This window comes from Myotis nattereri (assembly GCF_964212035.1).
Source record: "Myotis nattereri genome assembly, chromosome: X".
Classification (NCBI taxonomy): Eukaryota; Metazoa; Chordata; class Mammalia; order Chiroptera; family Vespertilionidae; genus Myotis; species Myotis nattereri.
The window spans coordinates 11,954,683-11,970,228 of record NC_138078.1 but is presented as its reverse complement, the minus strand read 5'-3'; the positions used below and the strand labels follow the sequence as shown (position 1 = coordinate 11,970,228).

Sequence of the window (15,546 nt, the reverse complement as noted above, 5' to 3'; positions counted from 1 at the left end):
ATGTTCCACCATTAGATTTTCTATAACTCAAATAAACAGCATTGATTTGTTTTGTTTTTCAGTAATCTTCTTTACATTTTAAGAACAAAATCGTATTTTTTTCTCTCTCAGCATGAAAAACATTTTAAGTTGTTTTTCCTTTAAAGGTTGGACCTTAAAGATCATTTAAGAGGGAACTTACAGACCTTTTGTTGGTCCTAGGAAACAAACAAGGTGGCTTTCTGTGTGACTAGAAGAACACCAAAAGATTTGCCTATCCATGAATTTTCTTCTACTTTTCTGTGATGTCTAAAATGACATTCTTCACAGAATTTCTAAAATTATGTATTTTTAATTGAATTGACTCTCTGTGAGGGGCCATGTCTCAGCAGGTATCTATCCAGGAATAAATCTTTGAAACCCTAGGTAAATTTCTAGAGGGCAGGTACTCTTCTTTATTTTAGTATCTCTAACAGCTAGCATAGTATCTGGCCCATAATCTGAATTGCCTTCTAACAAAAAGGAATGGGCCTAAAATAATATGTCATAGAACAGAAACAGTTTCATTGGGACCAGGCAATCAAAAAGAAGCAAAAGTATGAGAGCCACTTAAGCCTTAATCCCCTCTCGGACCTGTTCTTCTCTCCCTCTTCTTCATGTGCTCTCTGTTCCAGAGACACTTATCTCCATGTGTACTCCCACACTGGCCCTTGCATTGTCTTGTACCTTTGCCTGAAATGTTCTTTCCCCAGGTGGTTGACTCCCTCACCTCCTTCAAGTCTTTGCTCCAACAGTACCTATTCAAATAAAGCCTGCCCTGGTGCCTTTATTTAAAATTGCAACCCCTCCTTACCACCCTTGCGCTTCTGGTCCCTGTTACCCAACATAATATATTTTTTCTATCGTATATATCATGTTCTAACATGAATAATGATAATTTATGATGATAATATTTCCCCCACAAATGTCAGAGATTTTAGTCTTTTTCATTTATTGTATAGCTCAGGCACCTAGAAGAATGTCTGGCATGTATTAGGTACTCAATAAATAAATGTTTAAATGGGTGGATTCTAATACATAGCTTGAGGGTATTGAACGCAGTCTCAGGGTGGCAAATGTTGAAAGTGATGGGAGTACAGACAAGTGATACATGTTTATGATATAACCAGCTGCCAGCCTCACAATATTGCCTATAGCTAGACTTTTACTTATCAAATAAACAAACTGTTTAAATATAAAAGTATGTAATTTATTATAATTTTTTAAATACGTAAAATAAGGTTTTTATGGTAATTAATGGGCAGTTATACATGTGTCATTTATTTGAATTTTTTAAATTTATTGGGGTGACATTGGTCAACATGTATCACTTAAAATATAGTTGTGCTGGAGAATGTAAAAATACGTGAGCCTAACAGGGTAATTATAATGGATATAACTTAATATCTTTGCTCAATTTCTCTCTTTAAAATATATTTTATTGATTTTTTTTTTTTACAGAGAAGAAGGGAGAGGGATAGAGAGTTAGAAACACCTATGAGAGAGAAACATCAGTCAGCTGCTTCCTGCACACCCCCTCCTGGGGATGTGCCCACAACCAGGGTACATGCCCTTGACCGGAATCGAACCTGGGACCCTTCAGTCCGCAGGCCGACGCTCTATTCACTGAGCCAAACCGGTTAGGGCCATCTTTGCTCAATTTCATTGACAAAATTCTTTTTCCATAAAATTATAGTGGTTTCATTGAGTACTTAAAGGCAAAAACACAATTTTACAAACTGTCAGACTGTAGTTCTGTATTTTCATGTGACAGGTTTATGTCAGTAACAGGTAATTTAGTAAGATAAGATAAGTTTGTCATATGCAAATGTCAGTCTGCCCTTGGGTTATCCTTCAGAAATTGGAGATTTCTTTCTGCATCCATGTCCTTGGATTTACAGGTATGAGCTAGTAGTGGAACATCACATTGTTGCTTTTCTGCCTGTTGTACAAGATTGCCCAAGCATTAGTAATATGTCCTAGTTGAACCTCAGATTCATTTCTAAAATACTTATGGTTTTAAAAAAAGTAAATATAAACTAAAATACTTCGGTTCCATAACTTGGAAAATTGGTGACATTAAGCACAATCTGGTCATCACGGATATTTTACCTATTATGCTGCTATGACTTCACATATACATAAAAGTAGATAGAATATAGTTTGCTGATGTGCTTAGTAAAAATTGAACTTGGAAGGAACAGAAAAATGTATTGAGGATAAAACAGTGACACGTTTTTTGGAACCTTAGCCATAGGCATCGTCTTTTTTCTCCACTCCCAAGAACATTTTTTGTACTCTCTGAGCCCCAATTTAGAAAAGGATTTTTAAAATTCCAGTTTGTATCCTCACAGAGATTTGGAATGATTGTATTCACTTTGGGTGGGGGGATATGGTAGGAAGTGGAGGAAGGTGCTCTTTTTTAAAAAAGAAACATTAAGAAAAGGAGTACTTTATTTATTTAAAGATAAAATTTGCTAGAATATAAAGTTCAGTATAAGGGTAAGAAAATAAAGTCAGAAAAATAGAGACAGATAATAGGAGAAAAAAGATAAGTGACATAAAGGATTCAATTCCAAACATACAATTTCCAATTAATAAAGGAGCTGCGAAGAGAGAAACCCTGGATGTTAGGAAATTATCAAAGAAATGTTCGAGTTCCCCAGAGTTAAGGAATTCAGGTCTTTTGATTATAAAGGTTCACCAAGCAGCTAGCATTCTGAAGGAAAAAAGACCCGTATTTACCGGTATCTCACTAGTGTGGCATTTCAGAAGTATAAGGACAGAGAAAAATCTTAAAGTTTCTGGAAAGAACATCCAGGTCACCTACCAAAATGTTTATATCAGGCTAGCATCACCCATCTTAGCAGCGTCCCTAGTTGCTAGAAGGCAATGGACCAATGGCGTTGACATTCTGAGGCAAGGTTGTTTTTATTCTAGAATTTGGTACCAAGCCAAACTATACAAACATGAAAACAAAATGAAGACATTTTCAGATGTTCAAGGTTCAGAAAATTTTCTTCCACATCACCTTTCTTAGGAAGTTACAAGGGAGTAATCCAAGAAAGAGAAAGACATGGAAACTAAAAATAGTGGATTCAACCAGGAAAGAGATATCCCAAGATAATAGCTGTGCAGCATGAGCTAGAAAACAACCCATCCCACTGGGGCGGGAGGGGGCGGGGAAGAGAGGGCTCTCAGAAGAATGAAAAGTATGGTTAAGGGCTAAGAAAAGATTAAGAATAATGATCAAATTAATGTCTCCCTCCCCACAAGAATGATATGGGGCTCTTAGAAACAGGAAAAATAGAAAACTACAAGAAATCTAGGGAAATCAAAGTTGAAGTGTATCATGAATTTAAATATTTGAAGAAGTGTTGTTATTTTTAAGTCCCCTTGGATTATTATTCTGGAAGTCGCTGTTATAGGTCCATGTGTAAAAGGAAATTTAATATACTTCCTAGCCTGTGTTTGACCAATATATTGTCATGAAAGTATGGATGCTGTTGTATAAACTTTCAGTTTTTAGAATCAGGCTGTAGAGAAAGCATGAAGGATTTGGTTGTGGTTACAGGAGAGAATGTTAATTGTCTTAATATTAATAAAAATGTAAAAATACAGCTAGCAGCATGCGGGGGGGGGGGAATTCCAGAGAATTATGGGCACTATTAGTTTCCTTTTACAAAGTAAAGAATTAGGATTCTATAAAAAGAAACTGATAGAAAAGACAAGAGGATAATGGAAGGAAGGGGCATAATATAAGTTAGTCCATCTTTCTTATTTTTAAATTAGTAGGCATTGTCTTAAGTTAACAAATTAAGAACTAATGTAAGTGCTGAAAGAACTAATTTTTTAAAAAAGCTATGTTTGGAGATAAGGAGAGACTTTCTTTTTATCATAAGCTATCTGTCACTGGTTTGTCACGTGCATGTATGTATTACTTTTGATTAAGAAAAATAGGGAACAGAAAATAACCCAGGTTGGCAGGCTACATGTAAGGGAATGTTGGGAATAATACCGGAAGAGAAGGTTGAGGCCATATTGTAGAGGGCCTCAAATGCCAAAGTGAAGCAATGCATTTAATTAGAGAAAATTTGGAGGAGTTTTTGAGCTGCCTGGTCATATGTCTACTTTTAGAAAATGAATTTGTCAGGAGGATGAATTTTATTGGCAGTGGCAGAAAGGGGCATGTTGAATAACCAAGCTAATTTCAGTTTTCTACAGGGAAGATGATAAAGGATTAGACCTGGATGATGTTGGAAATAGAAAGACAAAAAAGAAAAGTATTCCCATTACCATGCTTGATACATTGTATGTGTTCTAGTATATGTTTATTGAATGAAGGAATCAAAGGGAGACTGTTTTTAGTAACTTTTTGACAGAAGAAAGGAAGGGTGGACATAAGATGAAATCTTTCTTGAATAGTAACTGCTATTTATTTTGAGATCCATAGCCTGATCATAGCTAACACTATAAGAGTAAGGCTTAATCCTGTATGCCTACAACAAAATACAAAACTTTTCTATTTTAGTGATCCTTTCCTGCCTGTGTTGCATCTTTGTTTGTGACAGACAATTGTAGGTATTGGCTGTGAAATATAAGATGATAAAATATTACAGCCTAATAAGTCACACCCCACTTACCCAATAAAGAACAGTGGTAAAACATAGAGAATGTTACATAGTATAGTTCTTCACAGCCTCATGACTTAAGGACATTGGATTCCTGTTAGACTCTTGAACAGATAGTTTTTTTTTTTTCCCATAGGAAGCTAACTGGCACATGCTAGAATCTAATCCATGAACTTGGTTTCTAGACTAATCTACTAATCTTCAAAGTGTGAAGTAACAGTACTTTGGGGTACAGAAAATAAAGAAGAAAACTTCTTTATAGTTTCATTTCCATGTATAATGTATATAATTTAATAATACAAAAAGTACATGTATATAATTTATAAGCTAACAAGTATACAAATATTGGGTATATGCTAAATTGTTATTACTAATAAGGATGTGCTACCAAAAGTTCAGAGACTACTTCTCTAATCAGTTTAGCTAACTGACCCAAGAGATACATACCAGTTACAAAGACGAGGGGAGTAAGTTAGTTACTGTCACTGATCTTGAATGGGGAACCACCAAGAGCCTCTGACAGTCTCAGTGTGGTTGTAATGCTAAGAGCTTTGTTTTAGAAGTCATTAGAGGTCAGAAGATCTGGAATTGAGCCCTAAGTCTGTCAGTTACTGGCTTGTGATCTTTACTTAATCTTTTTAAACTTCAGACTGTACAGTATTCAAATCATTTTTGCCTTTTAAAAATCTGTCAGTTTTCTAGTGGTGAATTGAGGGAGTCAGTAGAGAATTCTGAAATGTTTTTGCTTGTTCTGGGGAGTACTCCACTGTGTTATCGTCACTTCTCTCTAACACTGATATGTAGTCAAAGATTTGTCGTGAAGCATAAATGTTAGATAAAAGGTGAAAAAGCGCCCTAGCCGGTTTAGCTCAGTGGATAGAGTGTCAACCTGCGGACTAAAGGGTCTCGTGTTTGATTCTGGTCAAGTGCACATGCCCAGATTGTGGGCTCGATCCCCAGTAGGTGGTGTGCAGGGGGCAGCCAATCCATGGTTTTCTCTCATCATTGAGGTTTCTATCTCTTTCTCTCCCCCTCTCCCTTCCTCTCTGAAATCAACATACATACATACATACATACATACATACATACATACATGGTGAAAAAGCATCTAACCTGGGCTTGATACATAGTAGGTACTCTTAATAAACATTTGCTGGATTTTCATCTAAATCTTAATCAATTGCACATATACATTGGGGAGGGTTGTTTGTTTGTTTTTTAAAGTTTTTTTAAACTTGCTTTCCTCTTTCCTAATGTAGCTATGAGCAGCTATCATTCTCAGGCCCTTATACATTGGTCTCATTTAGGGGATTGTTTTATTATTGTTGCCAAAGTTTTGAGAGAGTCTAAAATGATTAAGCTGCCTAAGTAATAGGACAGTCCACAAAATACAGCTTCTGACTTACAGGGTAAAATGGTGGGCCTGGATTCTTTTGTCCTCTTATAGAATCAATCTCTCTCTCTCTCTCTCTCTCTCTCTCTCTCTCTCTCTCTCTCCTTTTATAATTCTCACCCAAGGACATTTTTCCATTGATTTTTCAGAGACAATGGAAGGGAGAGGAAAGACAGAGGGAAACATCAGTGTGAGAGAGACATATCGATTGGTTGCCTCCTGCATGTGCCCCTCCCTGGTACCAAGGTACATGCAACCGAGGTACATGCCCTTGACCAGAATCAAACCAGTGACCGTCAGTCCTCTGACCAATGCTCTATCCACTGAGCCAAACCAGCTAGGGAGAGCTTATTTTCCTTTTACTGTTCATTTCAAAAGCTACCACGTTAGGATACCCTGCTATATCTTTTTAAGAAATCTTTGTAATTCCCTATATGTATTGCCAATATTCTGTGAATGTCTCAGAAAATGTTGATTGATCTCAAACATTTATATGGAATATGATTATAATAAAAATAATTGTTTGTGTAACACATTTAAATTCTAATAATTCATATGCACTACAAAAAATATTATTGTAGGCAAAAAGAAGAAAAGAAAAAAATGTGGTAGGCTGGTATTTGTCCCTGACATTTAACTTGAAAGTAATATTTGCTTGGCATACTAGTATGTTTTCTGTTTACTTGGTGGATCAGTAAAGGTGGTTTGTGTATGTTAATGTGAGGATTTCTAATATGACTTGCTAAAGTTATATTGCTTGATTTATGCCTGGAAGAAGTAGCTCTGACTCTGTTTTTTCCCTTTATTTTTGCATCAACAGGAAGAAGGCAGTATCAAAGAAATTGCAATCACACATCATGTAAAGGAAGGACATGAAAAGGCAGATCCTTCCCAATTTGAACTTTTAAAAGTATTAGGGCAGGGATCATTTGGAAAGGTAAGTCAAGAGTATGTGTTTTTTAAAAAGTTGCTTTTTGGATTCATGTATATTTCATATGGATGGGGAACAGAAATATTTTATGAAATACTACTGATCTCCCTACAAGCAGTATTTTCTCTGTGTTTTCATATTTCTGACTATCAATAAGTGTGGGAAAGTTAACAAAGTCATTCAAAAATACATTGGAAAGTTTCATAAGTTGGCAGTATTTACTTCATATTTACTTTATCTTCAAGTCCATATGGCCTTTAATCACTTCTTGAGTGATTAAAAATCCCAAAATGTTCCCTGGATACATTGGCCTCTTTGAATCCTTGTATAGAATTGAAAGGTAATCTTGCAGTGCATCTCTGTCTTTCCTTCACAGTCTCCCTAATACCAGCAGGAAGTGAATGGGTATTCCCAAGAAACTAGTGTAGGGGTTACCACTTACCAGTTTGGAATTGGGGGGAATTATAGTTTATCTTCAAAATGAATGCAAGCATTGCATTCTACTAATGATCTCCGTGTTTATTTTTAATATTGAAACTATTTCCCAGTCTGCCAGGTGTGTGGCTCAGTAGTTGAGCTTTGACCCATGAACCAGGAGGTCATGGATTGATTCCCAGTCAGGGCACATGCCCGAGTTGCAGGCTCAAACCCCAGTGTGGGGTGTGCCGGAGGCAGCCAAACAATCTCTCATCACTGATGTTTCCATTTGTCTCTCCCTCTCCTTTCCTCTCTCTGAAATCAATAAAAAAAAATATTTCCCAAAACCACCAACTAAAAATTGTTCCAGCAGATGTAACATCTTTATCAGTTTTCTTTCAGTATTCCTTGTCCCCCTGCCACACACCTCACAAATACTTCCTGCACTCCAATTTGAGGACTTCAGTATTATAATTACTACTACTTGATCTCTCTAGTCCCTTTCACAGCAACAGGAAAATTCTGAGATTGCATTCAACTTTCACATTGCAGGGCTTCCTTCCCTCCTCTCTGTGAAGGAAACATTTGAAGATGTACTTTGCAAGCTTCAAAACAACACCAGTTTAAGCTCTCTTATATATTTTTATGGGACTAGTTAGCAATTCTTGGCTAACATAGATAATTTGTTATAGCCGTTAACATCTTTCAAATCCAAAGTGATGCTTTTAATCCAAATATAGATTAGCCAGCAGAACATAATAGTTGTGAGTTTAGGCTACTTACTTGCTGTGTGTGCTAAACCTCTAGGAGCCCCCTTTTTTCCTTCTAGTTAGTCATTTAGTATTGAAGTTCTTCAAAGTTCTCATTCTCAGCTGCCTTCTCACTCTACTCATTACTAATTTCTCTATGCTCCCTGTCTTAATTATAACCAATATATAGTCGATGTAACAGATTTGTATCTCCAATCCTTCTAGTCCTCCCTTCCCTTCCCACACCCCCCCACTACCAACCTGATCCCTCAGAAAGTCCTGTGGATTTAGTAAAGATTCCTCCAATCATGCCTGTCCTCTCCTCCACTGCCACTCCTTCAGTCTATGCACCACTGTTTCTCCCTGGACTCTTGAAAGTGCTCCTAACTTGGGCTATCTTTCCCTATTTTACCCTCTCAACATATATTCCTTATCTTCACAGCACTCACCACAATTAATAGCTTTTCATTTTAATTATTTGTTTATTGGCTAGCTCCCCCAATAGACTATATATTCTATGAGTTCAGTGGCCATGCTTTGTACCATGTCTCAGCATTGAAATGGAAACACAGTAGCTAGCATATAATTCTAGAAAGGAATTAATGAGTAAATAATAGTCCTGACCTCATAGGGTTGTAGTAAGATATAAGGCCAAATATTTAACATCTGCAATGAAATTGCATTATGCAATGTATACAGATAAGCCCAAATAGAGGGATTTATTTCTATACATTAAGATTTTCAGGGAACATATTAGTAAGTTTCCCGGGGTTAGCATGCTTCTCCCTTTATTTATTTAAATACCTTACTATAAATAGCAAACATAAAAAAAGTCTCCTTCCTTACTCACCCTAAAAAGCCACTCCAAGCCAAGGAAGCAGGGATGACCTGTCAGCCTAGAATAGCTTCATGGAGGAGTTCGAAAGGTCAGAAATGCTCTGGTGGGGGAAGATCTGATGGCATCTGGGACTGCTGTTCCTGCTATGTTTGACAGGCCAAAGGGACTGGATTAAGAGGGCACTGAGCAGGAGCACAAAACTGGATGGCTGGCTTGGTTCTTGTCTCAATGCCTTCACTGTAATACTAGTCAAATTATTTAACCACTCTAATCCCTAGCTTGGGCAGCTGTAAAACAGGAATCACTTAGTAGGTCTACCTCCACAAAATTATCGTGATGATGTATTAAAAATTCTTGTGAAGAAGGTTCTTTATAAACTAAGAAGTGCTGTGAAGTGTTAAGAATGTGCTTTTAGCTGGGCCGGTATGGCTAAGTGACTGAACGTCAACCTATGAACCAGGAGGTCATCGTTAGATTCCCAGTCAAGGTACATGCCAGGGTTGTGGGCTTGACCCCCAGTGATTCTCTCTCATCATTGATGTTTCTATCTCCCTTTCCCTTCCTCTCTGAAATCACTGAAAAAAAATTTTTTTAAAAAAAGAATGTGCTTTCAGAGAAGTGTGAAAAAAGTTTGGAATCACCAGGACAATTTCCTTGTAAAATGGCACAAAGAAGCTTGGTTAGGGAATCTTAAGACTGAATAAATATCAGATAAATCCTAATAACCTCCACCTAATTAGAATTTATTTCTGTTCAAAAATATTAATTTCTGATAACCCTTAATATTTGAACATCATTCCATCCATAGGAACCACTCTGATTAAGAATGCTTTTCTTTCCCTACGTTGGCTCACTGTTAAATGGCTGGAAGGAGCTAAAGGGTGGTGCATGGTAAAGGGGGTAAAGGGGAGTGGCTTGGGGAGAGGAACACACTCTGTATCAGGGTTCCTGTGCAAATTCTAGTACTCTTCAATTAAATTGAAGTCATTGCCCATTACCTTTAGCACAGTTTCTCAGAGTGAGGAACTCTGCTTTGCCCTAGAACCAGTTGAATCTTTGTATGTGTCTGTGTGTGTGTGTGTGTGTCTGTTTGTGTGTGTGTGTATATGCACGCTAATGCAGATAATTGAGAGCTGACCCTAAATTAATTCTTGATTGTAATTGTTTCTTCTTCCTATCTGTGGCAGCATAATAACACTGCTAGAAAAGAATGGATAGGAGAAAAAGAATTCATATTCAGATCCATTTCCAGGTCTGTTTAAAGGTTTGATGAAAAAAAATCGTGAAACTAATGGTCAAAATGAGAAGAGCTTTATTGATAGATTTCCATTATACATGTTATAGCATATCCATGAACTATGTAGAGTGGGTGTGATTGTTTTTTCTTTTTTTTGAAACTGCTTTTTTAAAAAAAAATATATTTTATTGATTTTTTACAGAGAGGAAGGGAGAGAGATAGAGAGTTAGAAACATTGATGAAAGAGAAACATCGATCAGCTGCCTCCTGCACATCTCCTACTGGGGATGTGCCCGCAACCCAGGTACATGCCCTTGACCGGAATTGTACCTGGGACCTTTCAGTCCGCAGGCCGACGCTCTATCCACTGAGCCAAACCGGTTTCGGCGAGTGTGATTGGTTTTATATAAATCCCATACTACATGTAGAAAGGAGCTAAAAATATTTGGAAAATGAAGATGCTCAATAACATACCTAGGAATTGTGGTTCTTCGTATTTAGATAGATGTGATTCATTTTTTAAAGGTAAGTGCTTGCTAAGTTACATTTATATGTTAACATGCTCTTTGGGATTTAACAAACAACAAAAGAAATATCAGAATCTTTCTAATAACAAATGATATAGCAGAATTCTTATTTTAAAATAGTATAGTTTGTGAAACTTTGTAAAATTTATTTTATCTTATTTAAATACAGGTTTTCTTAGTCAAAAAAATCTCAGGCTCTGATGCTAGACAGCTTTATGCCATGAAAGTATTGAAGAAGGCCACTTTGAAAGGTAAGTACTGCTACTATTTGTAATGTTCATGTAATATAAACAAACTAAAAGGTCTCAATAGCCCTCATGTGACTCCTAGGCCAATTACATTCTGAATCTGTTTCTGTTACCATATTTGAATTTAAACTTTCTTTAGGTGAATTTTTTCTACTGGGTTAGGAATCATCTGACTAGTGAGAATGGGAGTTGCCATGTTATAGAAGAAGTATTATAAATTCTCTTGGGCTTTAGACAATTAGAAGTTTATAAGATTAAAACTGGATTTGATTCATCTTAAATTAATACAGTTATTTTAATGTTTTGAGAACTTGCTATTTTACTGGATGCAAAATAGATTTTATTCTAAGGACACCTTGTCTCCAAGTAAGTTTTTATTCCAAGTCTTTTAATTTTGAAAAAATGTAATGTAGAATTTGGCTCTTATAGTTAAGCAGTCATTTAGAAGAAGTTGTACATAGATATTTAAATGCTTCAGTCTTCCTTTTATTTAGTAGTAGTAGTTATTTTACCACAGAGTCTCTAGTTTTATGTATTGATTCCTAACATCATTTTTTCCTCTTCAATTTGTCTGTCATTTCTAAAACTTTTAAAATATTCTGGAAGAACATTAGTGATAACCATTTATTATTCTTCCCAATGAGTCACCTACCCTGGGCATTATCATCGTTCCAAGAAAATTCACCTTCCTCTATAAACATCATCCTTTGCGTTCTTTCTCTTGCTCCCTTCTTGAATGTATTTTGTTTCTTACCTAGTCTCTACCCCCTGCCTTACTACTTAACTTGGTTCATTCTAGGACCAGAGAGTTAAATTATATCCTCAGTGCCCTATTTGATATCACTACTTTTATAACTTTGTACTCATGAATCCCATGTTATAAAACTGCATAGATGGAACTTATGTAAGTATTCATTCACAAAATCAATAAAAGTATTTTGTTTTCATATATATAACAGGATTTGTATTGTATATATGAAAAAGAAACTATGAAACTCAGAGAAACCTAAAAGATACCAGGAAAAGAAATAAATGCCAATTCCTTTTAGAGAAAGCTAATTGTTGATAAGAGTCTTGATATTCCTCTAGCCATCTAGTTAGCTCCATATTCTTAATATTCCAGTTGCATTTTTCCTTGAAATACTCAAAATTTCATTTGAAAAGCATACATCTCAAACAGCAGTCTAAAAAAGATGACAAAGGAACAATCTTATCAGATTGAGAGGTTATTTAAAGCAGTTATAATTCAGTGTGTTATTGGAAGAGAATAATACAGACATATAAATTAGTAGAACAAAATAGGACAAAAGGCCTTAGCCGGTTTGCTCAGTGGCTAGAACTCTGACCCATGGACTGAAGGGTCACGGGTTTGATTCCATCAAGGGCCACATATCTTGGTTGCAGGCTTGATCTCCGGCCCTGGTCAGGGCTCATGGGGGAGGCAACCAATCAATGTGTCTCTCTCAAATTGATGTTTCTCTCTCTCTGTCTCTCCCCCTCCCTTCCACTCTCTAAAAAATCAATGGAAAAGATATCCTCAGGTGAGGATCAACAACAACAAGAAATAGTACAAAAGTATTTATATTAAATTTTAATGTGTTTTTTACAAAAATGTTGAATATGCCCTTGCTGTATGACAAAGCCAGGTATATAGAATAATGGGAAATTAAATATTTATTTCATAAATTTTGTCTGAAATACTCCTGAGCAACCTGGAAAAATTAAGAGTCTTCTCTTAAATCCTATCCTATATAATAAAAGGCTAATACGCAAATTGACCGATCAGCAGAACAGGCGGTGGCTATGACACACACTGACTACCAGGTGGCAGACACTCAATGCAGGAGCTGCCCCCTGGTGGTCAGTGTGCTCCCACAGGGGGAGCACTGCTCAGCCAGAAACTGGGCTCACGGCTGGTGAGCGCAGCAGAGCTAAGGACCCTTCAGGGATGTCCAACTGCCAGGGAGTGGGCCTAAGCTGGCAGTCGGACATCCCCCAAGGGGTTCCAGACTGCGAAAGGGTGCAGGCCGGGCTGAAGGACCCATCTCCCAGTGCACGAATGTCGTGCACCAGGCCTCTAGTATGTATATAGATTCTTATAAAATAGCAGTGCTTTACCTATCCTCTCTATCCCAATTCTCGACTCCCAGAAACAATGACTTTCACCTCTTTAGCTGCTTCTCCTGCCATTTACCTCCATATTCAGTACTCTTATATTGCAAATTTTTTTACTGTTTTCATTTGGAGACATAACCTATTGGTATCCTAATATGGAAGATTAGGATTTAGTTTTCCTATACTTCTATCCTCACACAATTTCCCTCTTCATGTTTTGTTTTCATTATTGCAGCTTTATAAAAATTGTTCTGAGCCAAATGATATACTGGAGTCACATTTCCTTCCCATCTTTGCTGTGTTAGATCTCCTTTTCTAAATTCTGTATCTACCTGTTTCTCGGTTTTCTTTCTTAGTTTTGGTGGAACACATCTTCTAGTGGCTACCTCAGAAAGGGTGAATGGATGGTAAAATTTTTTGTGAACTTGCATTTCTGAAATGCCTTTATTCTACCTCCTCACTTAATCTATAATTTGGCTGGGTGTAAAGTTCTAGGTCAGAAATAATTTTCCCTCAGATATTTGAAGGCATTGTTTCCATTGTTTTCTAGTTTCCTGTGTTGGAATTATGAAGTTTATTGTCATTCTGATTTCTAGTCCTTTGTGTGTATGCTGCTTTTCCTCTTTGGAAGTCTTTAGAATCAATCTACTCTTTATCCCTGGTGTTCTGAAATTTGTTTAGTAATACGTCTTATTGTGAATTTTTAAAATTCATCATACTAGATATGGGATGTCTCTTTTGATTTAGGAACTCATTTTTCAGTTTTAGGAAATTATTCTAATCCTTTTATTGATTTTTTTTGTTTGTTTGTTTCTATCATATTTTTAACTTTCTAGATTTTCCTTGTTCTCTAAGAATGTTTTGTAAAACATTTTATTATGGTAAGTGTCAAACATTTACAGAAAGAAACAGAAGGATATAAAGAACCCTATATACCCTTCTTTCTGCTTCAATATTTCTCAACTCATGATATTTAAAGCAAATCCCAAACATTGTATAATTTCTTCCATAAATATTTTAGTATGTATCTCTAAAAGACAAAGACTCTTGAAAGAAGTACTGTAATTCTATCATATACCTAAAAATTAATGTACAGATAGTGTTCAAATTTCCAGTTGTCCTTGTCATTATAATTCATTTTCCTTTTTGCAATTGTTTGAATTGGGATCTATGCAAGATCTGTATTTCACAATTGGTTTATATCTCTTTAAGTCTTTTAACCTATGAGCTCTGTCTCCATTTCTTTTTGTGTGTTTTTTTCATTGTACTGTACTTGACAATACTGCTTCTTTTGCCTCTACCTCTTTGAAAGCTTTTTGTTTCATGGGTGCCATATGGTCTTCAATCTCTTGGTGGATGTAAATTATAAGGTTGAATTTTGTTTTGTTTAAATTTTCTTCTGTCTTTACATTGTCTCTCTTTTACTTTATTCCTTTTTTTCTGTTTATTCAGATACTTTCTCATATTAAAGCCTTTTTCCTCAAATGCCTGGGGATCCTTTGCTATCTTTTCCTTGCTTAAGAGTGAAATAGCAAAAAGCTAATTGGAAAGGATTCTATGGCAAGAATTACTCATCGGCTTCCTTCCCTTAGGCTTAGATGTCAGCTTTCTCTGATCTGTTGTGTGAGTTACCACTTACACATCTTCTGCTACTGCTTCCTCTCCTGTTCTCTGTCCTTGTGAGTTTGTGCATAATTTTTCCATTATTGTAATCTCAATGGCGTTTTGGAATAAAACATCCATGTTTTACCAGAAGTCTTTTTCCATTCTAAAATTCCTATTAATACAATAAATGGGGTCAAATAAAAATCAATAGCGTTAGCTTGAGCTTGTGGGGATTTTTCATCCTAATAAAATAATAATTGGGCCTAAAAGGTTTTGTAAGCCATTGTTTAAAGCATTTCTTAATATATCACCCTAAAAACATAAATAGCACTTCTTGTTCACTCTCATGTTTAAGCCAAGAGGCATTTAAAAACTAATAACTAGTATATGAGAAAAATTATTTCAGAGGAATGTAGTTGCTTTGCCAGCAACAAGACAGGATTAACAAATTCTATATTAAGATTTAGAGTTTAACCAATATAAAACATCCTTTTTCTTCATTTTAAAAACAGCTTTATTGACTTGAAACTAATACAAAATAATATCAATTGTAAACTGTAATTGAGAAACATAATTTAAAAAATAAAAATAAATTAACTTAAAATTAAAAACATTTAAAAAAGAAAATAGCTTTATTGAAGTTTAACTGACGTATAATCTATCTACATAAAAGCCTAAGCGACCATCACAACCGAACAGACTACCGAACAGGCTCGTGGGGCGACCAGGCCAGCAGGGGGGTTAGTGAAGGACAACTAAATGACTGAGCAGCAGGCTGCATGGAGTGACCCAGCCGGCAGGGGGTTAGTGAGGGGTGACCAAATGACAGAGCAGCAG

At 36.1% G+C, this 15,546-nt stretch overlaps 1 protein-coding gene across 3 annotated transcripts in view; it reads left to right on the top strand.

Annotated features, from left to right (window-relative positions):
* Positions 1 to 15,546, top strand: part of RPS6KA3 (ribosomal protein S6 kinase A3) — a 119,674-nt gene that overhangs the window by 46,687 nt on the left and 57,441 nt on the right. For all 3 annotated transcript variants that reach the window (XM_081115174.1, XM_081115176.1, XM_081115175.1), the window contains exons 3-4: positions 6,863 to 6,979; positions 10,911 to 10,992. In XM_081115174.1, coding sequence (XP_080971300.1) covers positions 6,863 to 6,979; positions 10,911 to 10,992 — 199 coding nt within the window. The remainder of the gene's footprint in view (positions 1 to 6,862; positions 6,980 to 10,910; positions 10,993 to 15,546) is intronic.